At 43.9% G+C, this 25,747-nt stretch overlaps 14 protein-coding genes across 14 annotated transcripts; 6 read left to right on the top strand and 8 right to left on the bottom strand.

Annotated features, from left to right (window-relative positions):
• Positions 1-53: 53 nt before the first annotated feature.
• On the bottom strand, positions 54-736 carry V1512DRAFT_211281 (uncharacterized protein; the record flags this gene model as incomplete). Its single annotated transcript, XM_066913527.1, has 2 exons — positions 54-147; positions 198-736. 2 exons carry the CDS (start codon positions 734-736, stop codon positions 54-56), a joined length of 633 nt encoding a protein of 210 aa, XP_066769972.1.
• Positions 737-862: 126 nt separating this feature from the next.
• On the top strand, positions 863-1,883 carry V1512DRAFT_266283 (uncharacterized protein). The gene has a single exon (XM_066917066.1). It carries the CDS (start codon positions 1,100-1,102, stop codon positions 1,826-1,828), a length of 729 nt encoding a protein of 242 aa, XP_066769973.1. The 5' UTR covers positions 863-1,099; the 3' UTR covers positions 1,829-1,883.
• Positions 1,884-1,927: 44 nt separating this feature from the next.
• Positions 1,928-3,997, top strand: V1512DRAFT_266286 (amino acid permease-domain-containing protein). The gene is made up of 2 exons (XM_066917067.1): positions 1,928-2,480; positions 2,526-3,997. Exons 1-2 carry the CDS (start codon positions 2,140-2,142, stop codon positions 3,856-3,858), a joined length of 1,674 nt encoding a protein of 557 aa, XP_066769974.1. The 5' UTR covers positions 1,928-2,139; the 3' UTR covers positions 3,859-3,997.
• V1512DRAFT_266287 (Alpha/Beta hydrolase protein) lies at positions 3,890-4,901 on the bottom strand. The gene has a single exon (XM_066917068.1). The coding sequence runs from the start codon at positions 4,845-4,847 to the stop codon at positions 3,933-3,935; it is 915 nt and encodes a 304-aa protein (XP_066769975.1). The 5' UTR covers positions 4,848-4,901; the 3' UTR covers positions 3,890-3,932.
• Positions 4,902-4,945: 44 nt separating this feature from the next.
• Positions 4,946-7,785, bottom strand: V1512DRAFT_266288 (uncharacterized protein). The gene is made up of 2 exons (XM_066917069.1): positions 6,989-7,785; positions 4,946-6,939 (listed from the first exon to the last, which is right to left on the bottom strand). Exons 1-2 carry the CDS (start codon positions 7,548-7,550, stop codon positions 5,078-5,080), a joined length of 2,424 nt encoding a protein of 807 aa, XP_066769976.1. The 5' UTR covers positions 7,551-7,785; the 3' UTR covers positions 4,946-5,077.
• Positions 7,786-8,356: 571 nt separating this feature from the next.
• Positions 8,357-9,770, bottom strand: V1512DRAFT_266290 (WD40-repeat-containing domain protein). Its single transcript, XM_066917070.1, has 3 exons — positions 9,618-9,770; positions 9,322-9,570; positions 8,357-9,270 (listed from the first exon to the last, which is right to left on the bottom strand). The coding sequence occupies exons 1-3, from the start codon at positions 9,759-9,761 to the stop codon at positions 8,629-8,631; spliced, it is 1,035 nt and encodes a 344-aa protein (XP_066769977.1). The 5' UTR covers positions 9,762-9,770; the 3' UTR covers positions 8,357-8,628.
• A 2,591-nt stretch (positions 9,771-12,361) lies between these two features.
• On the bottom strand, positions 12,362-13,423 carry V1512DRAFT_272274 (Fip1 motif-domain-containing protein; the record flags this gene model as incomplete). The annotated part of the gene is made up of 5 exons (XM_066917676.1): positions 12,362-12,490; positions 12,646-12,881; positions 12,929-13,049; positions 13,101-13,228; positions 13,357-13,423. The coding sequence occupies 5 exons, from the start codon at positions 13,421-13,423 to the stop codon at positions 12,362-12,364; spliced, it is 681 nt and encodes a 226-aa protein (XP_066769978.1).
• A 19-nt stretch (positions 13,424-13,442) lies between these two features.
• On the top strand, positions 13,443-16,489 carry V1512DRAFT_287654 (SIT4 phosphatase-associated protein-domain-containing protein). The gene is made up of 3 exons (XM_066918119.1): positions 13,443-14,154; positions 14,202-16,176; positions 16,223-16,489. Exons 1-3 carry the CDS (start codon positions 13,628-13,630, stop codon positions 16,412-16,414), a joined length of 2,694 nt encoding a protein of 897 aa, XP_066769979.1. The 5' UTR covers positions 13,443-13,627; the 3' UTR covers positions 16,415-16,489.
• Positions 16,490-16,505: 16 nt separating this feature from the next.
• On the top strand, positions 16,506-17,270 carry V1512DRAFT_266297 (peptidyl-prolyl cis-trans isomerase NIMA-interacting 4). The gene is made up of 5 exons (XM_066917071.1): positions 16,506-16,720; positions 16,771-16,854; positions 16,901-17,023; positions 17,067-17,120; positions 17,160-17,270. Exons 1-5 carry the CDS (start codon positions 16,637-16,639, stop codon positions 17,175-17,177), a joined length of 363 nt encoding a protein of 120 aa, XP_066769980.1. The 5' UTR covers positions 16,506-16,636; the 3' UTR covers positions 17,178-17,270.
• On the bottom strand, positions 17,238-18,032 carry V1512DRAFT_228806 (60S ribosomal protein uL6). The gene is made up of 2 exons (XM_066913900.1): positions 17,431-18,032; positions 17,238-17,382 (listed from the first exon to the last, which is right to left on the bottom strand). The coding sequence occupies exons 1-2, from the start codon at positions 17,940-17,942 to the stop codon at positions 17,328-17,330; spliced, it is 567 nt and encodes a 188-aa protein (XP_066769981.1). The 5' UTR covers positions 17,943-18,032; the 3' UTR covers positions 17,238-17,327.
• Positions 18,033-18,095: 63 nt separating this feature from the next.
• Positions 18,096-19,076, top strand: V1512DRAFT_266301 (uncharacterized protein). Its single transcript, XM_066917072.1, has one exon. It carries the CDS (start codon positions 18,211-18,213, stop codon positions 18,940-18,942), a length of 732 nt encoding a protein of 243 aa, XP_066769982.1. The 5' UTR covers positions 18,096-18,210; the 3' UTR covers positions 18,943-19,076.
• On the bottom strand, positions 19,025-20,482 carry V1512DRAFT_53144 (aminotransferase). Its single transcript, XM_066918430.1, has 2 exons — positions 20,018-20,482; positions 19,025-19,973 (listed from the first exon to the last, which is right to left on the bottom strand). The coding sequence occupies exons 1-2, from the start codon at positions 20,390-20,392 to the stop codon at positions 19,107-19,109; spliced, it is 1,242 nt and encodes a 413-aa protein (XP_066769983.1). The 5' UTR covers positions 20,393-20,482; the 3' UTR covers positions 19,025-19,106.
• A 784-nt stretch (positions 20,483-21,266) lies between these two features.
• On the top strand, positions 21,267-22,609 carry V1512DRAFT_272280 (uncharacterized protein; the record flags this gene model as incomplete). The annotated part of the gene is made up of 4 exons (XM_066917677.1): positions 21,267-21,588; positions 21,641-21,827; positions 21,878-22,232; positions 22,283-22,609. 4 exons carry the CDS (start codon positions 21,267-21,269, stop codon positions 22,607-22,609), a joined length of 1,191 nt encoding a protein of 396 aa, XP_066769984.1.
• V1512DRAFT_228820 (kinase-like domain-containing protein) lies at positions 22,595-25,717 on the bottom strand. Its single transcript, XM_066913901.1, has 4 exons — positions 25,599-25,717; positions 25,449-25,552; positions 24,260-25,406; positions 22,595-24,219 (listed from the first exon to the last, which is right to left on the bottom strand). The coding sequence occupies exons 1-4, from the start codon at positions 25,621-25,623 to the stop codon at positions 22,832-22,834; spliced, it is 2,664 nt and encodes an 887-aa protein (XP_066769985.1). The 5' UTR covers positions 25,624-25,717; the 3' UTR covers positions 22,595-22,831.
• Positions 25,718-25,747: the final 30 nt, after the last annotated feature.

Raw genomic sequence — 25,747 nt, forward strand, 5'->3', positions numbered from 1 at the left:
ACAAATCTTCCGTAATAAATGCCTAAATCTAAACTATTAAACTGCTATTAATGCTAGCTAAGACGTTGTAAGTATCCTTGTTGTATGAGCCGCTCTACATCACCCTGTCTAACAAAGAACTGGCTGTTTTTAGTAAGTGTGATAGCGCTGATTACATAATTAGCATCTCGTGAGTTAGTTTCATATCTAATTCATACCCATATTCAGTTTGTATTTCTCCGGCATCTTTAAGAACTCGGACGTCAATGAATAGATCACGAGGAGGCTCCATTGAACCAATAATATCAATATCTGTCCATTCGCCTTTCAATTCTGCGAGGATATCACCGTAGCCTCTGAAATACTCTTCTTCATCAGGATGCCATCCAGACGATATCGAAGGTCGCTCAAATAACACAGTTTCTTCAAAATCATCAGCGACTGTAATATTGGTCTCTACTCCAGACCAAGCTAAAACCTCTAATCTTCGAGCCCTTAGAGCATGATATGCTAGTAAGCATCGTTTATTCCGTCTTATACAAAGCTGTAATACAAATATAGCACATGAAGCTTTTCTATCTTGTGATGCTCTAAAGTGTGGACCTTGTTGGCTTAATAAGATTTCAACATCACGATGAAGATCGCGAACTTCTCGAATAATTGAAGTTATCAAGTCTGTTTGATAAGGTGGAAGTAGTTCTAGCGACTGAGTCCGTTTCGAGTCTTGTATTAGTTTTGCTGCCAAATCTCCATACATTGTCTTAATTGCATTGTTTCGTGTGAAGTCACGTAAAGTTGAAAGACGCGTCGCGTAAACAACGTGGGCCGGGTAATTTCGTACTTTCTCTACAAGCAGCCTGGATCACTTCCCTGAATCTAAACCTATCACCAAAGCCGATTATGTGCTAAAATATTTGATCAAGATTGCTATTGTCTGTACTGATTTTGTTGCTGTTTTTTTGTCTTTACTGCTACTGTGAAGGACATTGGTTTTGTAGCTGCTGTCGCTCATTTTTGTAGTATTCTACTTTCTGTTTCTCTAATCGTTGCTGTGGTTGCGGTCTAGCGGTCTGCCGGTGAACTAGTTGGATATCTGATTGCCAAATACTGTATTGATGCAATGTCAGGCTTTAGTTCTAATATAGTCGGTTTGGGTAAGCCGACGGGCATGATTGCTAATCCAGAACAAGAGAAGCATCCAAGACGATGGGCTAAATTGCATGCTTATGCTGCTGAAAGTGTTGTTTTGGTTCACGATCAAATATACGAAAATGAACCTGAGAGTTTTGGTGCTAAAGGACATCACCCAGTGACAATTACTGACGCTGAACTAAGCAATTGTACGTCCGATGAAATGAAAACGGATAGTAGTCCGTCAAGTGAAGATCTTATGGTTTTAGCCTATTCTTATAAAGAGAAATCTTCCCAGTTGGCATTGCCTGAAGACAGTGACAGTGATGAGAGCGGTCTCGATGATAATGCCATTTTTTTGAGCAGCGATGCAGAAACTGTATTTGCAGGTTCATGTTCTAGTACTGACAGTTTAACTGAGGAAAACCACCCGCCTCAGTCTTCGACCAACAGTGAAGATGAACGACAACTCATGCAGTACTTGACTAATGAAATGGCTCAAGTCAAGCAAGATGAAGTCACTCATCCAGGACTGCCGGATTTCAAATTTCCTACGAAACCACAGCCTTGTGCATTTATTGGCCCAGACTACACTCACATAAATCTTTTTATACCAGACGCGTTGCCTGATGTCGATATCACGCCGTTTGATGTTCACAATCGGTGCGAATGTAAGCAGTATGGCTCAAACTATCCATATTCCAAAGGATTTCGTTGAACTTAGTCCAGAGGCCCTTTTTTTGCTTAAGGTTAAAGCTACTTTTTATTATTTGACATAATAAATGTTCTGTTTTCTTTTTAAAACGTAGTCCGCTGTCGGGATCCAGAGTGGTACTAGAACTTGAACTTAAGGTTTAACCGATGTATCCGTCACTTCATGCTAAATAGATTTATGCACTTTCAACTAAATTGTTCATAAGAAACCGCTCTATAATTTTCGATTGGGAACATCAATAAAGTATGGATATCTGTGTTTAGGCTCATTACATTTCACGCCAAATCACACAATCTTCAGCTATTTGATCCAGCATGGCACCTCGACCAGACGTCTCTCGAGATTCATTTGAACTCGCATCGCTTGTGTCATCGTCTGATCAAGAAGACAGAGAAGATGTCCAGTCATCACGTGGTTCATCAGACAGGCTTTCACATCTTGATTATGAGAATGACGAGGAATTGAGAAATCTTCAGCTGTCTTTTGAAAGTGCGAGAAGTCATTCTTACGGAGGCTCACAATATGATTATGGCGACAATTTGTATCCCTTAGTTGCTAGTACGGAAACTCGCGATGGACAGGCTGTACCTTTAGAAAAGCAGAAGCGGCTAGGAGTCCTTAATGGGTTGGGATTGGTAATTGGGTTGCAAATAGGGTGCGGTTTTGTTTTTAATAAAGATGTTGGCTGGCTAACGGTTAGATCTGGTATTTTTTCATCGCCCAGTCAAGTTGATGCTCAAGCAGGATCACCAGGAGCATCTCTTCTGGTTTGGCTAGTGGCCGGACTGCTAGCATGGACTGGTGCAGCATCATACGCAGAATTGGGAACGGCAATTCCCTTAAACGGAGGTGCCCAAGCGTATCTCTATCATATTTTTGGTCCTCTAACTGCTTTTCTATTTTCGTGGACTGCAATCACAGTTTTGAAGCCTGGTAGTACGGCTATCATAGCGATCGTGTTTGCAGAATATATTGGCAGATTAATGTATACACATGTTGTTGGTAATGTCCTTGCAGAAGAGGATTTCAGCTCTTCAGTGTGGTTTAACAAAGTCATTGCTATTTTAGCTATACTGGTCATCACAGGAATCAATGCCATTAGCACAAAACTGGGAACGCGCGCCGGTGACGTCTTACTTGTTTTGAAAATTGCATTTTTGATCGGCGTTACGCTTATTGGGTTGTTTGTTTTAGCCTCTGGGAACGGAGCCGCAAATTTCACTGAGGGATGGTTTTATCGGTCGTCAAATTCGTTGGGAAACTACGCAATCGCTTTATATGCAGGTTTGTGGGCGTTTGACGGATGGGACAATTTGAATTATGTTGCAGCTGAGATGAAAAATGCCAGTCGTGATTTACCGCTGGTGATACATTCGGCCATGCCAATCGTAATTGTGTGTTACATTGCGGCCAATATCGCGTATTACGCTGTCTTGCCTACATCGGAGTTAACAAAGTCGAGTGCAATTGCGTTAGAGTTTGGGGCAAAAGTTTTCGGTAGACTAGGTGCGATTGTTTTCACTGTGTTGGTCGCCATATCGTGTTTTGGTGCCTTGAACGCGATCACATTCACTTCAGCCCGACTGGTATATGTTTCAGGAAAAGATGGGTTTTTGCCGTCTGTATTTGGCAAAATTAATAAGCGAACAAACACTCCAATGTATGCGTTGATGTTACAAGCGGGTCTAGCAGTCGTGTATGTCGTGGTCGGAGAGTTCAACTCTCTTTTGACGTTTTACGGTGTCGCAGGGTATGTGTTTTACTTTATGACAGTTCTCGGGGTGATTGTGTTGCGCTTTAGACAGCCTGATCTTGAGCGGCCATACAAAACGTTTATCTTGATGCCAATCATGTTCTGCTGCGTAGCATTGTTTCTCATATCCAGAGGCGTGTTTTCCGCGCCAATGGAAGCGTCATTTGCAGCACTTTTCGTCCTGGCAGGAGTACCAATTTATTACTGGCGTGCTGGTGGGGGTCTGTACAAGATGCCGATTATAGGGCGGGTGTTTACACCTAAGACGGAGGACGAATAATTGATGACATGATTTTACGAATGTGTTAATATGTAGCTGGAAATCTATCTTTGAGGGTTCAATATGTACTTCACTTAACGTGGTGATGGTGATGGTGACGGTGAATCCAACTCAAACCTGGAACGTTCAGACACCAGGCCCTCCAAAAACGCCAGGACTTGAGGGTTTGTCCATAACTTGTTGTTTATTTCCTTCGGTTTCCAAAAATGTGGGCCATGTGGGATCTCCACCACTTGTGCCGGCAGGCTTTCGTTTTCGTACTTGTGTCCTTGAAGCTGCTCCTTCACTTGGTCTAGCTGAATGGCAGTCCATTTGTGGTATTTGCGCTCTGTAGTAAAATTATCTCTTGTGCCGTATACCACAAGCACCGTTCCATCGACTGAACCAGTGTATGGTTCAGTAAGATACGCCAGCTGTGGCTCGCTGGACTTTGGTCTCATTGTGAATGTGATTGCCGCGCTGACTGGCCATAGCGGTGGAGACAGTAGCATATACGCGATACTGATGCCGCTGGAATTCTTCAATGCGGACACGTCTGCTTTAGCAGCAATCAGTGCGCCGTAAGAGTAGCCGGTTAGCAGAATCGTTTTGACGCCAGAATACGAGTCGATAAGCGACGATGCTACTGCCATGAGATCCGCCTGTTCTTTATTTGACGTCCAGCTGGTTCTGGTCGTGACGCCGCGGAAATTGAACGCGTACACAACAACGTTTTTGCGGAACTGCTCGACGAACTTGGTCGCCAGTAGCCGAATGACAGGATCGCTCTTGCTGCCGCCTAATGGCGGGTACGGATGTGAGATGATTACACCTAACGTAGGTCTGATGTTTTGCTGTGGTGCTGCTGACGTCGTTGGTGTCGACGGGATCGCAGTTTCGCTGTACGTTGCTGGGCCATGCTCGTATGTATAGATGTCTGTACCCAGAATGACATCCGGAGATGAAGCTGGCACAGACGTGTAGTTAATGTGGACTGGCAACGAGGTCATTGTGAACCTCGTATAAGAGAAGCATGGAAAAGTAGAAGTGACATTCAAAGTATTTTGTCTTTTTACGTCAAATTCAGAAATTGCATTCGCGTTCTATTGTCTCCTCGAGGCGACTCCTGAGTCTCGATCTACTGTACCATGACGTCATTTATTTCTCAAGGAGGTTTGGTCTCACAGCGGTCACAATCGAGTCACAATGTATAAACCTTATATTTTATATACATGTATCCTCAACACCAAATCAACCATTTCACTAACACCATAACGCTCCTGAACATTAACCGTACTAGTCGTAGTCCAAAAAACACGCACCATACGGCCCATAGCAGTAGAGTGACTACTTTTTCTAGCATAGCATACCCTGTTCGTTCAAGCAGACTTTTCATTCTAACCTTACGCTGAAACAGAGTCCCCTGCTTTTCGAGTAACTCTAAACTTTCTCCCAGCCGACGCGCTTGAAGATTGAGCGTCGTATTCACCTCGGCAGTCAACTGTTCGGCCGTCGAGATTGCAAAGTCAAACCGTGATCCATATTTGGATGACAGCGACGAAGCCAGTGCGTCTGTCCTCATAGAAAGCGTTGTCAGTAGAGTCCGGCTTGTGACCAGCGTGGTCGTATTAAACTCGTTTGTCAAGTCAATGACCGACTTGCTCAACAAAGGAATTGGCATTGTCTTAAAATTCTGACCAGTCAAACCCTCTTTGGCAGTAGTCAGTCTTTTCAGCCTTTGGTTGTACTTATTGCAAATAATGTTTGCCCTGTGGCCGTTCATCAGAAACTTGGCTTCTAAATATCGGAGCTCTGACACTAATTTCTCCAAATGGTGCTGTTGTGACAGACCAGGCGGTGGTCTTTGTGCCTGAGAATGATTTGATGTCTCGAAGTCCACCGGTGTCAGTCTCAGCTCTACACTTGGCGCCGGCGTAAACGACACATGCGATCCTTGCTGGTGGTGATATTCTGACTCGCCGTATTCACTTTGCTGGTACGGCAATTGACTCTCTGCGCAATCAGCAGCCGCAGACGAAAACGAACTATTGCGTGAGCGTGAGTGCACGCTGGAGCCCATGGCTTTAGAGTCCGGGACGGTCAGAAAATCAGACTGGATTGGATTGGAAACTACGGTTGGAGCCAACTGCGGAGGCATGCCAAGAGCAAGGTCAGGTTCAGAAGAAGCCAAAATCTGCGGAATATCATTTGTGTCAGTCCGTGGAATTATAGAAGATTGATCACCACGATTCAAAGCCTCAAATTCAGGCAAATTCTCAAACCCAGCGCTTGGAGTTTCTTCTTCGGAGTATGAATCTCCGCTGTAAGAATCTGACGAACTGCAACTATCATAATGTTCCTGTGCGTCATCTGATGAATCGTCTGACTTTGAGCGGTATCGTAAAAATCTCGGTCTTCTGCTTCGATGCTGCCGCTTGACATATCCTGATGAAGACGTTGCTGAATTTATATCTTGTGCATCGCCGGGAATCCAGTCTTCTTGGGCCTTGCCTTCCTGCCTTTTATTTTGCTGTCTGATCTGTTCCAACTCTGATCTTCCTTTTAAAGGCATGTCCGCTAGCAACCTAGGCCGATGTAAACGCCTCCTTTGCATCTTATACTCATTCTCGTCAATCAAATCTATGCCCCTACGGTCAGACGGCTGTACCTCTTTTTCAGTGGATTTTGTTTTCTGTTTTCTGCTTTGTTCATGAGTTTCCTTTTCAGCTCGTCTCCTGTACAACAGACGGCCATTACGGTCGACCATTAGTGACCGGTTTCGCTCTTGCCAGCCCAAATCAGCAAACATCTCGTTCACATCGACTTCCCAAACCAGTTTCCTTGTCTTATCGTGTGCTAAAGCCGTTGAAGCCACTGTGATTGTTGAAAGCTTCGCGGGTTCAAGTTTATGATTGTATCGCGCTCGAACTTGTCTGTTCCTGATTATTTGAAGCGGATTGTAGACTCCGTCAAACTTTGAGTGTGAAGTTTGAGCCGTAGTTTGCGGTCCAACCTGACATTGGGAAATAAAGGCGGCATGCAGTTCAAACCAGGTTTTTGTGTATAAAACTCTTCTTTCAGTGGCCGACGAGACACCAGTGCCTGCTGTAGTCAGTAATGACAACAATACTTCTATATCAAGATGTAGTACTAATTTGCTCATCTGGCAGTTTTTTCTTTCTTAATGTGCTTTCATGTCCATAACGGCTATCTCGCATATGAACTACGAGATTGGCGACTCTGGCAACATCTGCGTCTGATATCGCCATCGGTGAAATATATGATGCATCCGAGTATAGCGTAGATGAGCCGCTTAAAGACGGCATGTCGTCTCTCGCAATCGTGTCTGTAAATGAATCTGGGCTATTAAATTCGACATAGTGACTTGTCCGTGCTGATCCTGGGTATGAAGATGTAGCGTAGCCACTATTCAGTAGAGATGCTCGTGAAGACAAGGCGTATCCGGCTATAGGAGCGCGTGACTCGTGAAATGACGGCGAGATATGGGAAGTAGATGAAGTAACTGAATTTAAGCTAGATGATACCTTTGAGTTTGTGTTTGTGTTTGTCGAAGCCGGAGTCATTTCAATCACGGGATGGCCAGTGTAGTTCAGTGTAAGCAGATCAAGAGCTTCGGCATCTTCTGAGCTGACCTCAGGGGCCTTTACACCGGAGTCGCTGCCTGATGCAGAAGAGGTTAGAGTTGTGACCATTCAGGCCCGCAGGAATGCAATGTAGAAACCGATTTGGTGTATGTGTGTAAAGTATGTATGAGCTCAATCTATGGCCTGCTGGGACTTTGGCATCGTCGCAGTCGTGCTCTATAGTGCTCCCAGGCAGCAGAAACTATCAGGTTTAGGGTGGTTCTGGTATCTTAAAGTCGATCGCTCTATTTTTCAGATAAAAATGATGTTAAACTTTGAGTATTTGCCAATTTTTAGAGGAATTGTATAGTTCATGAAGGGTAAAAGTTAACATAACCATTTAATTATGTTCTCCTAGATTACAATAAATGAGGGTTTAGTGTCAAAGTAGTGAGAGTGCTAGAATATAAAATAACTTTTGTAATAAAGCTTTAATCATATTGCCATAGCATACTCCGTTGACCAAAGGACCTCTATTGTGCAGATTTATGGCGAACGAATTAGCTCAAAAACACCATTTTTTTGAGCCCTTTTCGGTTGTCTCAACGACGAGTGATGAATTTTATTATCGGTGGGTGTATGCACACCGAATCGACACCCTTCAGTGATGTCAACAAATGTTTAATTTGATTACCTAAATTTAGTACTGAATAATTAGTTAATAAGTGTAGGTTTCTTAAAGATAATTAATTGCGTAATAGGTTCAGGTTTCGTTGCCTCTATGGTGGACTACGTTGGGAGTTCAGACTTCACCTGAACAGTGCGGACATGCTGATGATTCCAAGAATTTAGGTCAAAAACGTAAAACATTTGTTGGCTTGGCTTAAAACTAGTTGAAATTGAAGCGTCTGTTACGAAGAGAAATGATGGAAGCAAACGAAATTATTAAAATGTTTTCAGAGAGACGGCACTATCAACCCTTCCTCTTTTGGTCCTTCAACAAGCTATAAGAAGCCCATGATCTTTGTTATTCTTAAATCAGAAATACTATAATATAATACTTTACTACTTCTTAAGTCAAAACTTTTAGTTTATATTAATGTTGTAACTCTTGAACGCTCGCTCCCACGGTCCTAACGGGCTTTCATGCCAAACTGTGTGACCGTTCGTTTGCGTATTGATCTGACTCCAGGGTTTTAAAAAAGCACTAGTGAAGTCGTACGGCCTGCACTCCACGTCCTGAAACTGCCGCGATCCAATCTCCCTTTGAGTTCCATGAAATGTTGTTGACCTCAGAATTTTCTGTATATGCCAATGCAATATCGGATCTATTAGAGGTCACGTCCCATACTAATACTTGACAGTCATCTGACGCTGTCGCTAGTAAATTCGACTGATTAGGTGCCCATTCGACAGCATTTACATTGCCAGAATGTGCTTCCAACTCCACAACAGGGGCTCCCGGTGACCGGATGTCAAGCACGTGAACTATATTGGACTCGTGAGCAAAAGTAGCCAGCAAATTAGGATCACGACTATTCGTGCTTATTCGCAACAGAGGCGGGGGCGATGGCGGCTCGTATATTATAGTCGAGTGTTCCAAACTCCGAAGGTCAAACACTCGAACCGATCCGTCTGCACCGACAGATGCAAAAACATCAACGTTTCCTGCTGTAAATCTAGCGTCAAAGACCTCCTTATCATGAGCAATTAGCTGTGTTTTGGCCATTGAGGTCGTTAAATCCCAAATCGTGCATGTAGTATCTATCGAAGATGTGATGATCAAAGAGTTATCTGTCGAATTCCAATCTAAACTCGTAAGTGGTGCTGTATAGTCTGATTTTGTTTTCTACGTCTTTCATTAATACTAGTAAAGATTTGGGTACCTCACAAAACATACATTTGCCAGTAATGATATTTGCCGTAGACTTAAAGTGTCGGGGCTATATTCCCATAATCTCAAAAAATCTCCAGCTGTAGCTAGTAGCTCTGGCCCTGTTCCAGATATATTTTTGCCTGCAGGATCCCATAATAGCCGAGTACATGGATATGCATGTGACGCGTCAGCTACTTTGTGTAAGTCCAATGACGACGTGTGCTGTCCATTTGGCTGTTGCTCCGTCAAAAAAGCTGCTTGTAGTATTTGAATCTGAATCAATCAGCAGCTTGTAGATATAGCCTAAACAGTTTTCTTACTCGGTTCCCATAATCATCAGACGATGTTCCAACAGCTATTCGGCCAGGCCCTCGCTGTGACAGACTTTTTGACCAGTCAACTGCAAACAAAGGTAGCTTTGCTTCGTAATAAGCTGACCTTCGCGAAGTTGGATTATTATTCATATTGCGTATGTAAAAGAAATAATCATTTATGAGAAGCACTCAATACAAGAAAAATGAGTACTCTCAATACCCTAACCCCGTTCAGTTCTGTCTCCTCCCCCTTCTTGAAGTTAATATTGGGCATGTAATCCGATCATTAACGAGTTGCCAACAATCAGCACAGATTCAATAAGTGAGAAGCGGAAGTCGTTCAGCAAGATTGCTATTAATAAGAGTTTGAGAAGGAATCAAGACAAGAATGACGACACCACGATGAATACTTTCGCGTGGCAATGGTCCCGATGAAATATTGGCGGTTTTGTAACTAGACGTATATTCCTTGCTTAAATTTATTATTGTTCGCGACTTGTCTGTCCATGCACTGTATGGTGGAGGCAGAGATAGTGCAGTGAAAACATCCTTGAATGACAGACGCATCCACCATAGATCACAAGCAGTCTCGGCGGCAACGATATGATCGTATTTTAAGGTACTTCGGATTAAGGTAATAGAGAGTATTGATCAATATAATTCTAACAAGTAGTAGTTCACAATTGTAAACCAAAGTAACAAATATTCAGCTTGAGGAGCTATCAGGACCTTATTCCCTCCTTTTATGTTTTCCAAGCTGTTGCAGCATTATATTCACTATTCAACAACTGTCTAATGCATATTTTTCTTTCTACTGGCCATCATAATACGGCGTTGCGGAGTATACGTCTAGAGCGTTCGATTAGCCGAGAACTTTATTTTTAGGGTTAGACGTTTATGCGTACGCTACCGTACGTTCAAACTCCATTGCCTCTTAAGGTTTCACAACAAAACGTCTTCTGCTTTATGTCCTTCAAGAACGTTAAAAAACGATTGTAGATTTTTTTAATGCTGTTTTGAAAATTATAGCCAAGAATAGATATAAATGTGCTGGTGCCGCATATCGTCGAGAATACGGCAAGGCAAATACGGCAAGGCAAAGACGTCAGGGGTAAAATACGCCGCATCCCGTTTATCGAGCGTACAACAAACTAACGCCGATCCTGCTGTTGACGTCTAACATGAGATTGTATATATCAGTATACAGAAACCAGACTGTCAAGTACCTTCCTCGGTGGTTAGTAGTTTTAGTTTTATGTTTCTCTATCAGCTAGTTACGCGTATTTGAACTTTACTTTCAAATATCTAACAGCAGGAGTTCCCTGAGTAGATCACATATCCGTGCGTAAAAGTGACGATAGCGGCGAGCTTTGGTCAACATGTTCAGCCATTAAATATAGATGCCTCCAAAGTCACAGTGCTGACAATAGGGTCAAAGTCTGGGTTTAAAACTGGATAAGAGGTAAAACCCAGGCAGTAGATCTCAGCGAGACCGTTAACAACAAAGGTATCGTTGACGCTGACGGTTTTTTTTTTTTTGATGCGGCGAAAAATGCTGGCAGTTTAGCGAAGATCGATCGCCACAGAAAATTGATTTGAAGACATGCTATGTTTTAAACTATCATGAAGTAAGGCCAAAAAAGTCCGCACTAACTACTACTTGTGACAACCTGGCAGTAGATATAGAAAAGGACTAGCAGTTCAAACTAGGTTAGCAAGATCTACGATCACTGAAGACTAGAAAATCGTTAGCACACTACGTGAAGTAATATAAGAAGAACGTAAATGTCAGTAATTAAACAGCAATCAAAAAGATGTTATACTTTTGATCTAAATGTTATCTGACTACCTTACGACAATGCCCATCACTTCTCATAAGCAAAAGTTGTTCGCTCTCTAAATGAAATGTCTTTCTGGACAACAGTCCTCCCGTTAGTCCCAAATTGATCGTCAACATTAATGGTGAAAGTACAAGAAATGAACTATATTTTGTTGCGAGAAAACGCTAAATACTCGTAACGGATAGTAAAAATAATCAGCTATCAGAAGTAATAAAAGAAGAAAAGTAAGTGAGAAAGGTAAGTGGTTTTCGATAACTTTAGCCTCACCAATTTGTGTTTGTTTTGGACAAGAAGGAACCAACCAGTGAGCTTGTAGGCTGAAGTACAGCTGAAGGAGATATGGCACCACCCAATCTTAAGCTGCCAGTTAAAGAAATAACTGAAAGTGAGTTCATATTGGTGAGTAAAGTCTGTGACATTAGTATTGCACAGGAGAACTAATTAGTAATCCCTAAACACTACCTGCCATCTATTGATCTGCCTCGGCACGCTATGTAATTTTGACCACTAAATTATATAACATTGAAGCATTGCATAAAGAATCATATCAATAGTAGTCACAGTTTTTAGAGATCGTCGACCAGAGAGGTGTAAACGCCCTCACCCTGGCCCCACCGCCTGCTTTGCTCCTCTCCCTACCTTTTTTGTTTTGTGTTGAATGTTTTATGGAAAACAAAGAATAAAACCGATACGTTTGAAAACCAGCTAGAGACGGGACTACACTTATATGTAATGAGAGTTACGATATAGCACAAGACCGAATTTACGTGTTAACTTTATTCAAAGTCAAAGAACCTTAAATTGTGCTAACACATGGTATAAGGCTGACAAATAGAGGGTTTAGTATCGATAATATTCATGCCATCCATGTCACACCCATTTACAAGCTCATACTCCTACTGTCACCAATTAATAGCGATAGTACCCTTGATTCTGATTTCCATAACCATTTTGCTGTTGTGGCTGCTGTTGCTGTTGTTGCTGTTGTTGTTGCTGTTGTTGCTGTTGCTGTTGTTGTTGCTGTTGCTGTTGCTGTTGCTGTTGAAAAAACTCTTGCCCTCCGGATCCTTGACCCATCATTTGCATCTGCATCTGCTGTGCCATTTGCATTTGTTGCATTTGTTGCATCTGCTGTGCCATTTGCTGTTCCATTAGTACATTATCTTGATAGCCAGAAACTTCTCATTACGTACTGCTTTCATGGTGTTTGAATCATAGTCCTGTCTTGTTTTATCTTGCCGTAAACAGTATGTGGTCCATGTAAACTCGTCGAAACCGTAGTTAAAGTAATCTGTGATATTCGCACCAGGTTTGCGCCATGGCTTATCTTCTAGACCATCTAGATCAACTTCAGTTATTGGAGTCCCATCAAGTTCAGGCACTTTCTCTAAATCGAGTTCAGACACATTGGCAGCTGCATTTTCTTGTTCTACAATATTGTTAGACAAGAAACATCATCTTGTTATTAATACCCACCAGTTTTTGTTGACGTGCTTGGCTTAGTCTGTCCTGCTATCCGAACTGTAGAATATGGTGTTTTGCCTGTTGGAGCTTCAACTTCTTGACCTGGTTTCGAGTCGATAACAAATTCAATGTCCTAGTTGTTTAAATTAGTTAAAAACATGCAGTATATCACAAATTCACCCACAGAATCATCGTCATCTTCATCTTCCTCATCTTCATTGTCTTCTTTACTTCCTCCAGAAAAAGCCGACGCAGCAGGAACAGAATCTGAAGGTAGTTCTGGTGCATAATCTAAGTCGTCATCCTCCTCTTCTATCAACAGTCAGGTCACTCGTGTTTCAAATCTCTGCATTCTAATTACCATCTTTTGGCCTCTCATTTAAAGTGTCTGATTCTATTGCTTGTTAGCGCATTCTTACTATATAAACAAAATCACATACTATCAAGCTTTTGCCTCTTATTATCTGGTCCATAAAGAAACTCGTCATCTTCATCTTCTTCGTACATGTTTAAACTGATTAATTATGTAACATATCAACTTCTGCAATCTTGTACAGACAAAGATCAGTACAAACCCCGTACTTGATGACAGCAGCCGGGTCAGTTTAGCTTAACGGAGAGACCGAGAGACAGCATTCGACCTTCAAAAACGTGAATTCTCATCAAAAACGAACCCACTTTGATCCCTTTTTTTCTTTCATTTTTGCTTCGATGGCTTTTTGGCGCGTGAGCGCAAACTTTGCATCTCTCAATGCGGTATCAGGCGTCAACAAACTGCTCGAGAAGCCTGACTGTTCGCTGGCCCAGCTATTGGATGAAGATGATATTCTCCAGGAGTTGCGTGAGCATAATGCAAAGCTTATCGAGTTTTTACGTCAGCGAAAGATTCTGCAGCAACTGCTTAGGTACATCAGCCATTGGACTCCACCTAGGGACGGCAGTGTTAGTACTGGCAGCTCGAGTAGTAGTAGTAGCAATACTACAGAAGCAGATGATACAAGTTCACGTGTGGCTGTGGGTGAGGATGTTGATAGAACGGTGCAACAGGATACTTTTGAATCTGATGATGGTTCATTGGATGAAGCAATGGATTCAGAAGATAAAGATGTGGTGGAAGATGATAATGTCATGATAGATGACGATCTTGATGACTCTGATGATGGCCTGGGACTTACTCGTGTTGCTGCTTCACCTGAACCCGATTCGTCCGGAATATATGATGAAGAAAAAGCCTGGAGGTATGTTTATTTTAATGATGAAAACTGGCCTAACTAACTATCTCGAGGTACGCACGACAATCGACCGAAGTCTTCTCTTCTGAGATCTGGTCTATCTACGAGACTGTCATGAAAGAAACAAGTTTGCTGGAAGAATTCTGGACGTTTCTGGATAAGCCTGCACCACTTGACCCTGTGTATGCTGGTTATTTCACCAAGACGAACGAGCAATTCCTCGAACGCAAAACCGATCAGATGATTGAGTTTCTCAAGACTCAGTCTGATCTTGTTGCTAGGTTCATGCGGCATATCGATACACCGTCTATAATGGACCTGCTTCTGAAGATTCTGTGTACAGATAAATTGGAAAACCCGACTGGCATAATTGATCATCTTCAGGCTCAAAAACTTATCCCGAGTTTAATTTCTTTTTTATCCGGTGATGTTCCGCCTAACACTCAATCCGCGGTCGGCGACTTTCTCAAAGCTTTAATCACCGTATCCGCCAACGCCAGCAATGATTTCACTTCAATTGGTCCGAACGAGCTAACACGTGAGCTTGTGAGTCAGAAGATTGTGAGTCAACTGGCAGATCAGATGGTTGCAAGTGGTGGAAAGGCGCTTGCGACAGCAGTTGGTGTTATTATTGAACTTATTCGAAAGAACAATTCTGACTACGACATGGTGTCTATGATGACAATCACTATAGAGTTGCATCCTCCAAACCCACGCGACCCGATTTATCTTGGGTATCTTCTTCGGATTTTGGCTGAAAATATTCCACGATTCCAACAGATTTTGGTCAGGAAACGGGATAGTAAGCTCGCAACTTCGTTTGGCTCGATAGAACCGTTAGGTAGCGAGCGGTTCAAAATTTGTGAGTTGGTTGCGGAACTTTTGCATTGCAGTAATATGACTCTATTGAACGATCCCCGTGCGGACGAGGTTGTTCTCGAGCGTGACACTGTCCGTCAGCGGACAAAGGCCCAATGGTCCAGTATAGACGAGTCTCAGAACAGTTTCACTGACAGCGATACCGGAGTTAGTGACCTGGGCGCGTCGGTCAACGATCTTTCCGTCGACGACCAATCTATTTCCGAGTCTCCGTCCGAGTCACGGGGATGGTGGGGCCTGGGCAAGAAGAAGACAAGCTCGAGTCCGCCGAAAGACACGCTTGCTTCGACGATCGAAGAAGATCCATCTGTGTTAAACAGTGAGATTGAGACTGCAGATGAAAATCTGCAAGATGCCGATGAGGTTGAGGGAGCTGGCGAGGACCAGTCGACTCCAAAGGCCAGTGACAGCGTTGCGCCGGAGCCGTTGACTGAGGGACTGAATATGGACGAATTCACTACGGAGCCTCAGAATTTGGTCGTTGGTGATTTTCTAAAATACCAGCTCATCAAGTACCGTGTGGTGTCGACGATAATCGACATGTTTTTCAAGTTTCCTTGGAATAACTTTTTACACAACGTCGTGTTTGACATTATTCAGCAGATTTTCAATGGGCCGATTGAGCGCGGGTACAATCGGTTTCTCGCCATCGAGCTGTTCAAGACCGATCATATTACTGATCAGATCGTTGAGGGGACAAAGGCATCGAACGAGCATGAGGCCGCGACGCGCATGCGGTTGGGATACATGGGTCATTTAACGTTAATTTCTGAGGAGATTGTCAAGTTCTTGCAGCGATTCCCGCCGGAGTCGTTGTCACCTGCTGTAACAGAAAGCACGTCTGAAAATGAGAGCTGGAATCATTACGTGAACGAGACGTTGATGCAGATTCGGATCCGGGACAATTCTATTCTCGGGGGCCAACGTCCGAGCACTGAGCTTGCGCCGCATCAACAACAGCATTTGCTTTTGACGATGGGTGGTGTCGAGGATAGTGCGGAGGGCATTGGCGAGGTTGACGATGACGGTGACGTTGCGGCTGAGTATAGCAACAGCGAGACCGGGGACGATAAAGACGACGATGAAGATGACGAGCTCGATGGGTCGAGGTCAGGAGGCCGGCTCGGACTAGGTCAGAACAACGATCAGGTGAGTTTATTTGAGTCAGATGGTGGAGTTAAGAACTAATTCGTAGTGGACGCGGTACATGTCGCAGCAGATGACACCAGATCGGTTCGGGTCCTCAGATGAGGACGACGAGGACGAGGAGATTGAAGATCCGGATGACCGGGCGGACGAGATCACGTTGCAAGATGAGGACGTCGAGGACAATGATGCTGATGAAATTGGAAGCGAACTTGTGCGATCGAGTTCGCGTGAATTGTAATTTAGACCGCAAACGCAATATCAAAGTCGTCGTGATTGTCGCGACATTAGTATTTAATAAATGTTATTTAAACAATTTTGTGAATATTTGTATGTGACGTGCGTGACGTAGATATTCAGGAGTCGCCGTTAACGTCGACTGAACAATTCATACTCATTTTATATTATCTACTCACACAATTTATCGACAATAAATACAGCATAAGAATATAAATAATAACTAATGGCACCGAAGGGCAAAACAAAGAATAGCGCGAAAGGGACCGAGGATGACAAATCGAAACTAAAGCCAGCCAGCGCATTGAAGGTGCCTTATGATGCAATTCACGATACACAGTAGTAGTTACTAACAAATAGACACGACATATTTTGTGTGAAAAATACTCTAAAGCGATGGAAGCGCTGCAGAAACTACAAGAAGGAGCGAAGTTTGATACAATTGTACTATGAATTATTTTAGTTGGAGGATTCCACACTCACGTCATAGGCAAGGGAATATTCAGAGGACAAGGCACGACAAGGAGGAGACTTGGGATGGAAACCTCGAGGAAGTTTAACTCGAGTGTATGAAGATGCAGCGTATGCCTTACAGCCTAGCACTGTTGATAAGGTATTTTAGAAATGAATGATACAAGATCAAACTGATCAGATAGCCAATTTATACGAATCCACCCATAAAGTCGTCATTTGGGTATCATATTATAATGGTAAGGCGAAGATAATTGCTAGCAAAGCTAATAATATAGGTCGAAGCAAGACGATAATTGTATGTATGTAGTAAGTATAGTTGTATATAGTAAACACATTGAATTACTGGTATCTCATTATATTGAATAGACGTCCATTAACATTTTCTATTTATACATTATACAACTTTTTTCCAATGCACCAGGCCGTCAATTTTGTTTTGTTGCTTATTCAGTCAAGATGTTTCCGCGCTCAGAAACGTAGATTCCGTCCAAGAATTTTCTTTTAGCTAGTTAGTACATATCATACTGATCATAACGAATGACATACCGGATATCCTTATTTCTGACACGGCAAATTTGCTGAACATCAGCAGCACACTGAGAAACGTTCTCGAGCGAGTTTCCAGACAAAACAAGCTCATCCTTCTGACCCGATGAGATCTCGACAGTGACACCTTCATGGACATCGACCAGGCGGACCCGCTTCTCTCCGAGAAAGTTACGGATCTCAATTTTCTTCCCATCGTCAATGATGTTGACGTTAATGGGGAAATGGGCATAGACGTATCGCATCTTGTACTTGTAGCCCTTGGTGACACCGGTGATCAAATTGGAGATAAGGGTCTTGATTGTGCGAAGAGCGGCAACGTGCTTTCGGTCACCATGATGAACGGTGAGCTTGATGGTGTTTGGGCCGGTCTTGGAGAATGCAAGATTGATGTGACGGAGGTTCTTAGTGAGAGTACCACGGGGTCCCTTAACAATAACGATCCGGGACTTGATTGAGACAGAAACGCCTTCTGGAACTTCGAGGAGTTCGTCTGACTGAATGTACTTCATTATGCAGTGACTGACGTGCTGTGGAGTGTCTGATGAACCGTATGAGGGTTTGTAGATGTTAATTGAGTGTTGGCGTTGTCATGGCCCACACAAAAAAGCAGTCACACACCATTTTCTGCATTTCACAAACACATGTGCATTTATGCTACAACAATGCTACAGTGTTTTGACAGATACGTAAAGCCAATGAGAGCGCGGCTATTCCCTTCGAGGTGTGACGAAGTCGCTTACAGATTCGGCAGTTCACTCGCATCTTCACCACGTCACAATGCCGGTCCCTCGTTTCAACTTAGTGACAGCAGCAAACATCTCGAGACTGCGGGCGATGCCTTGCTCACGGATACGATTTGTTCGTCGAACGTACGCGACACAGCGAACAATCCCTCCAGAGTCGGATACGACCTTGTTGGAGGAGGAAAGAGATATCAAAGACTTCCTGTCCCAGTTCCCCGGCGCGACAAAGTTCTATACGAACCCTGATAACTCTGTGCGAATTCCATCAGATGAGGAGTTCATCAGCTTGCTTAAATTGCGAGACGCGGTTCGTTCTGGCGAGCTGGCGCCTAAACTTTCAGAGTACTTCAAATTGAACTCGGCTGATCGTGAGGCGTATGTCAAGAACTTGGAAACATTGAAGGAGAAGATTCCTGGGGATTTTGATGAGGACGAAGGTGTTATTGTTGACAAGATCCCAGTTAAGGATCACAATGGAAACATTGATTGGCAAGTGCTACGGAGAGGAAAAAAGGAAGGATGGGAGGAAATTATGTATTACGGATACGTTCCTGTTGTTGCTTTTATTATCTTCTATCTTGGATTCATGCACAAGGATGTCACCAAGCATTGGGCACTGGAAGAGCTGCGTTTACAGACCGAAGAGAAGTATCTTTCTGACCAAACTTTCTATAAAAATCTCACACCTGAACAACAGGTCTACAAGGACTGGCTTGTTGTCGAGAAGATTTTGGCTGGTAATTACGACGAGCTTGTGTCTCATTAGAAGAAGCATAGATATGGATGGGTTGGAATAACTAAATAAATTACATTCGGATACTTTGACTTTTTAGCGTAAAATACTTTTGTATTGACTTTTGTACACGCAAGTTAAACCATGGAATGTACAGCTGCTAGAACATTTACAAGAAAATCTAGAATGTCTAAAATTTAGTTGATAAGCAAACTCCAAGGGTGCTCAACAACACCATATTGAATTTCGGCAATCCAGTTCGCCATAAGCTCGGTGACCTTACCGGACTCCTTGCCAGGTTGCAACGGGACGGGGATAATATCATCACGCCAGCTGATTTCCTTGATGGGAGACACTACAGCAGCCGTGCCTGATCCAAAGGCCTCAACAAGTGTGCCAGCCTTTGCACGGTCTGCGACCTCTGTGATGGTAAACTTGCGCTCGGAAATAACCCATTCGTCAGAGCTGAAACGCTCACGTGCAAGAGCAAGGATAGAATCACGGGTGACACCTTCAAGAATCGTACCGTCGAGTGGGGCAGTCACGAGCTCGTTCTTACCGTCTTCCAGCTTAAATACAAAGAACGCGTTCATGGTGCCTACCTCGGTCACGTATCCTTCGTCTCCAAACAGCCACAAGTTCTGTTGGTATCCTCTTGAGGCCGCCAATCGCTGAGGGAGAATTCCTGGGGCATAATTGGCACCCAACTTCTTGTCACCAACGCCACCTGGCCAGGCACGGATAGCGTAGTCCGTAGCCTCGAGTCTGACGGCCTTGAAGCCTGTAGGATAGTATGGACCGACTGGAGACATAATAACGTACAACAATGCCGACTTTGGTGGATTAACACCAAGTGAAGCCTGAGTACCAATCAAAGTGGGTCTAAGGTATAGTGAGTAGCCACGACCGGCCGGGATCCAGTCACCGTCAACCTTAAGTAATTCACTAATGACCTTTAATAGAGCGTCACTGTCGAATGTAGGGAGACAAATACGAGCGGCCGTCTTAATCATACGGTCCATATTCTTATCTGGTCTGAATATACGAATATGCCCATTTTTATCCTATTATATTAGTTTGACCTATACTTCGAGACCGACTAAAATACCTTATATGCTTTCAAACCCTCAAAACATTCAAATGCATAATGAAAGACACAAGTAGCAGGGTCAAGTGACAAGTTCTGATATGGCAGAATCTTTGGAGCTTTCCAACCATCAACATCATTCCACTCAATTTGAAGCATATGGTCAGTAAAAGTATGGCCAAACACAAGCTCATTCGCAGGCAGTTTCTGCTTTGGAGTTGTTGTCTTCTCAATAATAAGTTCAGAAGGGTCAATTGGACCACCCGGCTGTGGCTCAGGAGTGAAATCTGAAAGCAGTCTTGACATTATTTGATTAGGACGAGGTGAACTGAATAAAGGACGATTAGCTAAGCGACGAAACAGAAGTCTTGACTGAGATCTTAATGAACTGCTCATTGAATATCGTGACAGCAACAGAAACCTTAGACCGGAAACTTGAAGTGGCCTTGAATTTTAACCTTCGAGGCTTGACGAAGGAACGGATTGAACCGGGAAAACCCTTAAGTATTGGTTTTTACCCCTGAAAATATTGTTATCTAAGACTCATTTACATCTCTATATAGTATTGCTAATACTTATGAATAATAATAGACTAGTTCAATTGGAATTAACTATAAAACTAGCAATTTGTCTAGATTTCTCTTTAGAAATTAATGCTTCATCAAGTGCATTTTCTCCAGTACAAATTGTAGTGGAAATTAAAGCTATTTGTCTTCTCCTTCCTCCTGCACTAACAACCGATGACAGTAATAAATCATCTGTGCCTAATCTACCTTCGATAGCACTCTGTGAGATGACGCCTTTATTGTTCTTTATTCCCACTGTGATTGCTGTGGTTGTGCCTATCTTAACTCTTCTTGCATCTTGAGCATTTGCTATGAATGTCTGTGATAATAATATTAGGGCATCTGATTGTTGAGGGCCTTTCGCTGTGGTCAAAACAGTCGCCGCTCTTGAATCCGATAAATGAACTGTCGTGTTTTGATTATCTAATGTTTCATTAAAGAGCTCCTCAATTGGTGATGCCATTTTATTTACTATAGTATCAATTGTAGACAATAGCACATAATAATATGGACGTCTCTACCACTAGCACTCGCCCCCGTCTCTCGTCTATAAGTAGACTGCTTTTATGATTGGCGTTTACGATTCACTTACCCTACCTAGCTTCACCACCGGTCTCGTCCAACTCGGTCGCTATCGTCGTCGTCAAAGCCCTCTTCAATCTCAGGCTCTAATCCACGTCAAGTTTCTCTCTAGAATTTACGTCATGGCTTTTCAGGCTCCAAACGGGACTCTCTATTACCTGCTTTCTCTTCCTACTTCAGTCGCTCCTCCTGGCGCTGACCCTGAGTCATCTCTAGTTAAGGACTTGACTACTACTCTCCTTCTGCCTTCAAAGGACGACGTCACTCAGTTCCTTATCCCTCACTTCAAAATAGGTACTCTTGACCAGCTCGTTCAACAATCTGAAGAATTATCAAAATTCGACTCTCAATTCGAGTCTGCTGTTTCTCGTAGTGTCGAAGTCCTCAAGAATATTTACGTCGACGAACCCGAGCAAATCGCTGCTGCTAAAATTGTTGCTGATAGTATGTCTTCATACTCCGATAGACACTCAATTGACCACTGACTTTTTCTTAGAACCCGTCGAAACTTATCTCAAATCGTTCCAATGGAATACAGCAAAGTACAGAGTCGATAAGCCAATTACTGAACTGGTCGATATTCTGTCCAAAGAAGTCTATGCTCTTGACGGCGACCTCAAGACCCTTTACAACAACTACGTTCTTGCAAAAAGCAATCTTGGTGCTGTCGAGCGGAAACAGACGTATGTCTATGTTGCTGTTTTGTTGAAAAATAATTTTTAATTAAATGTAGTGGAAACTTATCGACTCGCTCTCTGCAAGACGTTGTCAAGAAGTCCGACTTTGTCCTCGGTTCAGAGTATCTTGAGACTGTTCTTGTTGCCGTGCCAAAGCAGATGGTCAAGACCTTTATCAAAATATACGAGACTCTGGTCCCTATGGTTGTCCCCCGTTCAGCTAACCTCGTCACTGAGGATTCTGAATTCTCTCTTTACAGTGTGACTTTGTTTAAGAAGTCGGTCCCCGAGTTTCTGCACAAATGCCGTGAGTCTAAATGGTATCCTCGTGACTTCAAATGGTCCGAGGGAATCATTGAGGATCTCAAGAAGGAGCAAGAGAAGGCAGAGCAACAAGAACGGCGGTTGTGGGCACGTACTTTATTGTTGACATAAGAACAAAACTTTACTAACAACCACAGGGAGAGGTCGTCCGCCTTGCACGCGCTACTTACACTGACACATTCCAGGCTTGGCTCCACTTGAAGAGTATTCGGGTATTTGTCGAGAGTGTGCTCCGATACGGTCTCCCACCAGACTTCATTTCTGTTCTTGTTAAGCCTCCAGTCACTTCGATCGAGAAAGTCAAGATGGCTCTGACACAGAAGTACGGCTACCTTGCTGGCAATGCTTTCGTCAAGGACAAGAAGGGAAAAATTGTTCAGGCCGACCAAGGTCTGCAAGAGTACAGCACCATTGTCGATACCGAGTACGAGGCCTTTGTCATATATGAAGTCATCATTGTCTAAAAAGCGTTTGAGATTATTAGGGGGTAGCTGTAGATGGCATCGGAAATATCATACTTTAATCTTCGTTTTGTTCCATCTTTTTGTAATTCGTAATTTCTTGTTTAGTAAATTTAGTGTTCCATATCACTGACCTCCATCGTATCGTCTATAAATGAAACAATATATACATCCGCTATACAACATTCAGACCAATCTCATCCGGCTTCGACGTTCCGTGGGACATTAAAGTAAACTCGCATACTTGTCAATACCATTCGGCTGCTTTGGTTTTGTCGCAGTCTGCGACACCAGTTGAGGCATACCAAACCCACTATTACTAGTATTGGCCTGCACTGAAGGTGGTGACAACACACCGCTCTGCCCAAACGGCCCAAGAGTGTTCGTGCTAAACGCCGCCGACGTTACAGATTGCCACGGATTATCCTGAGCTCCCAACGCGCTCGCAAACCCGTTCGCAGATGCAGACGCCGACGACACCGCTGCTGCAGCGTTCATTGTCAGTATCGACTGTGGCCTCGTCTCAAGTTGCGACTGTGGCTTCAAAACCGGCGTCGCGGCCATTCGCTGCGGCTGCAATGTGTGCATATACGAGCTTGTCACAGGCGTGCTGGCCATCCCGACCGACCCGACCGACGTTGTCCGCATGTTATTCCACACCTCGCTGCTTTCTGGGATGCTAGGCGCTCGTTGCGGCATCAACACGCCCGGACTCGTTTGCACTGCCGGACTCGCAGGCTGGGCCCTGCTCTGCCATGAAAACGACTGCGTCGTTTGTAATGCAGGTTGTGAACCTGACTGCGACAGGCGTTGAGGTACCGGTTGCAGAGCGGGCTGTGACGGGTTCATCCGCACAGTCGGGCGCAAAAGCCGTGAGCTCTGTTGCCGTACGAAATTGTTCTTCGGCGGTGTTGGCGGCACAGCAGGTTCAGAATCAGACCATTCGAATTCGCCTGTATCTTTTGGGGCCAAACGGTTCGCCCTCGCTACATTTGATACGCTGCCGCTTTTCTTTCCGTTCCCGTTGCCAGTTGGCCGACCGAGCACTAGCGCTTCAAAGTCTTTCTCCGCATCGCCTGTGCTTGGCACGCCTGCCACCGGCCGCCCACCGCCACGTTCAGGATCAAGTTCGGCTAACTTTTGTCCGTGCTCGGTCTCGATTCTGTCTGACGCAGTGTGGATCGTCGTCATGAACTGCCTGAACTGATCGATCCTTAGCAGCGGGCTTACGGCCATAGACCACAAGTGAGGCAGAACATCTGTTGCCAATACGGTCGGCTCCACGATCGGTACCACAAGCTGATACACTTCGAGCGCGCACATGATCACTGTCGGTTCTCGTGTCTTCATACCGTTCAACAGCGGTACTAACTTTTCCGATATTGTATATTTGTCCAACCCACCACCGATCAATCCACGCAACGCAGTCAGCGCACCGACTTTGACTGCCAAACTGCTAGTCTGCTGGAACACGGCACTGACCTTTGGAAACAGCTCGTTCTTGATTGTAAGAAAATCCAGATTCGCCGCTATTCTCGAGATCGCAAGCAGCACCCTTTCCTGAATCGACGGCGATTGCGATGCTAATGCTGTATATATTAGTGGCAAGACATCTATCCGTCAGCTCAACTTTCCGACTCTTCAAAAACGAACCTTCTTTGAACTCTTTGCCGTTTACTCGCGATTTAACTATATCAATTTGTTCCACAAGTACTGCCTGTCCCGACGGCACATCTTTCATTTTCTTCAATCCTGGTAGAATCCGACTGCTAAATTCTTTCTGACTCATGTTCTTGCCAATCTGCAACACACTTGCCAAAATCGCACCTGCCATTGACTCGTCCTTCTCTAGCTCGTCTAATAATGTAGGCAAAATCTTCTTTTGTTGAACCGGGTTTGGGAATTGCGGCAGTACCCGCGGCAGACCGCGCATGAAAGCGTGTCGTTCAGTTGCGGTCTTGGCGGGCAAAGCATCGAGAAAACGAATCGTGTTGATCAAGATATTGTCAAAATATTTTGAATCTTGAAAGTCACGAGACGACATGCGGTCTGTAGGTCTTCTGGTGAGTAACAACGGCAAAACTTCATACATGTAGTCTGGGAACCTTGAGTCGCGCGTTATTCTTAACGATTGTGAAATTGTGTTTTTATATGTCACTGGGTTTTGGTTTGTGTTGAGAGGAGGTCGGGAAGAATATATCGCGTAGATTAAACATCCAATCGAGAACATGTCATTTTCCGGTGCCACGAAATGATCAATGACCAACTCTGGAGCCGAATAGTTCAGATCGAACTGCAAACTGGATGGCAGTCTCTGATCATGCTGCGGCACATAGAATTCTTTCACGTCATCGCCCTCCATGTCTTGGGCAAACCCAAATCCAGACAACTTCCAATCACTTTTTGCGTTAACAAAAACAGCATCGGGCACAAGATTAATGTGCACTATCCCCGCGCTGAAATGCACAAATTCAAGACCTTTGGCCAATTGCAACAGTCCTTTCTGAATCTCAATCTCGTCCACTTCGTCGTCTGGCCCTGCTCGTTCTGAAGCTTTGCGATCAATCACGGTAGTCAAACAAGCCGTCACGCGTTCCGTCACAAACGAAATCGAAGACCGGCTCTCCTCGACCGGCTCTACTAGTTCTAGTACAGAAGGGTGTCGCAACTTTGCGAGATACCCCGCTTCTCTGCGTAATCTTGTATAAATTTCCTCAACATCTCGTCTCAAAATGGAATCTCCACCTGAGCGAGATAGCACGCTCTCAAGTTTCCGTTTGTCGAATGTAAAGACCGAGACCTAAATGTTAATTACCGCACAATCGCTTCTGACTAGACATACCAGCCTTCCTGTACTTCGTCTTTTAGCATCGTGAACTGACCAAGAACCTGCTTGAAATAGCGCTGGCTGAGAGATTGAGTAATGTGAAGATATATTTGAAGACACTAGTTACATTAGTTGATTCTAGAGTAGTATGCACAGAAAACAGACAGGATTTTATAGCAGTAGAAAACATTCTAAACAAATACAGAAGAGCATCAAAGCCCACCCGTAACTGAGCAAATCCTTCAGTGATTCAGCGAATGAAAATGCTAACAAATCTCGAGCGAGGCATGAACTCGATGCGGCCGCCAAATGCC

The sequence above is a fragment of the Lipomyces arxii genome (assembly GCF_038497795.1).
Source record: "Lipomyces arxii strain Phaff 12-163 unplaced genomic scaffold V1512scaffold_18, whole genome shotgun sequence".
In the NCBI taxonomy this organism is placed as follows: domain Eukaryota; kingdom Fungi; phylum Ascomycota; class Lipomycetes; order Lipomycetales; family Lipomycetaceae; genus Lipomyces; species Lipomyces arxii.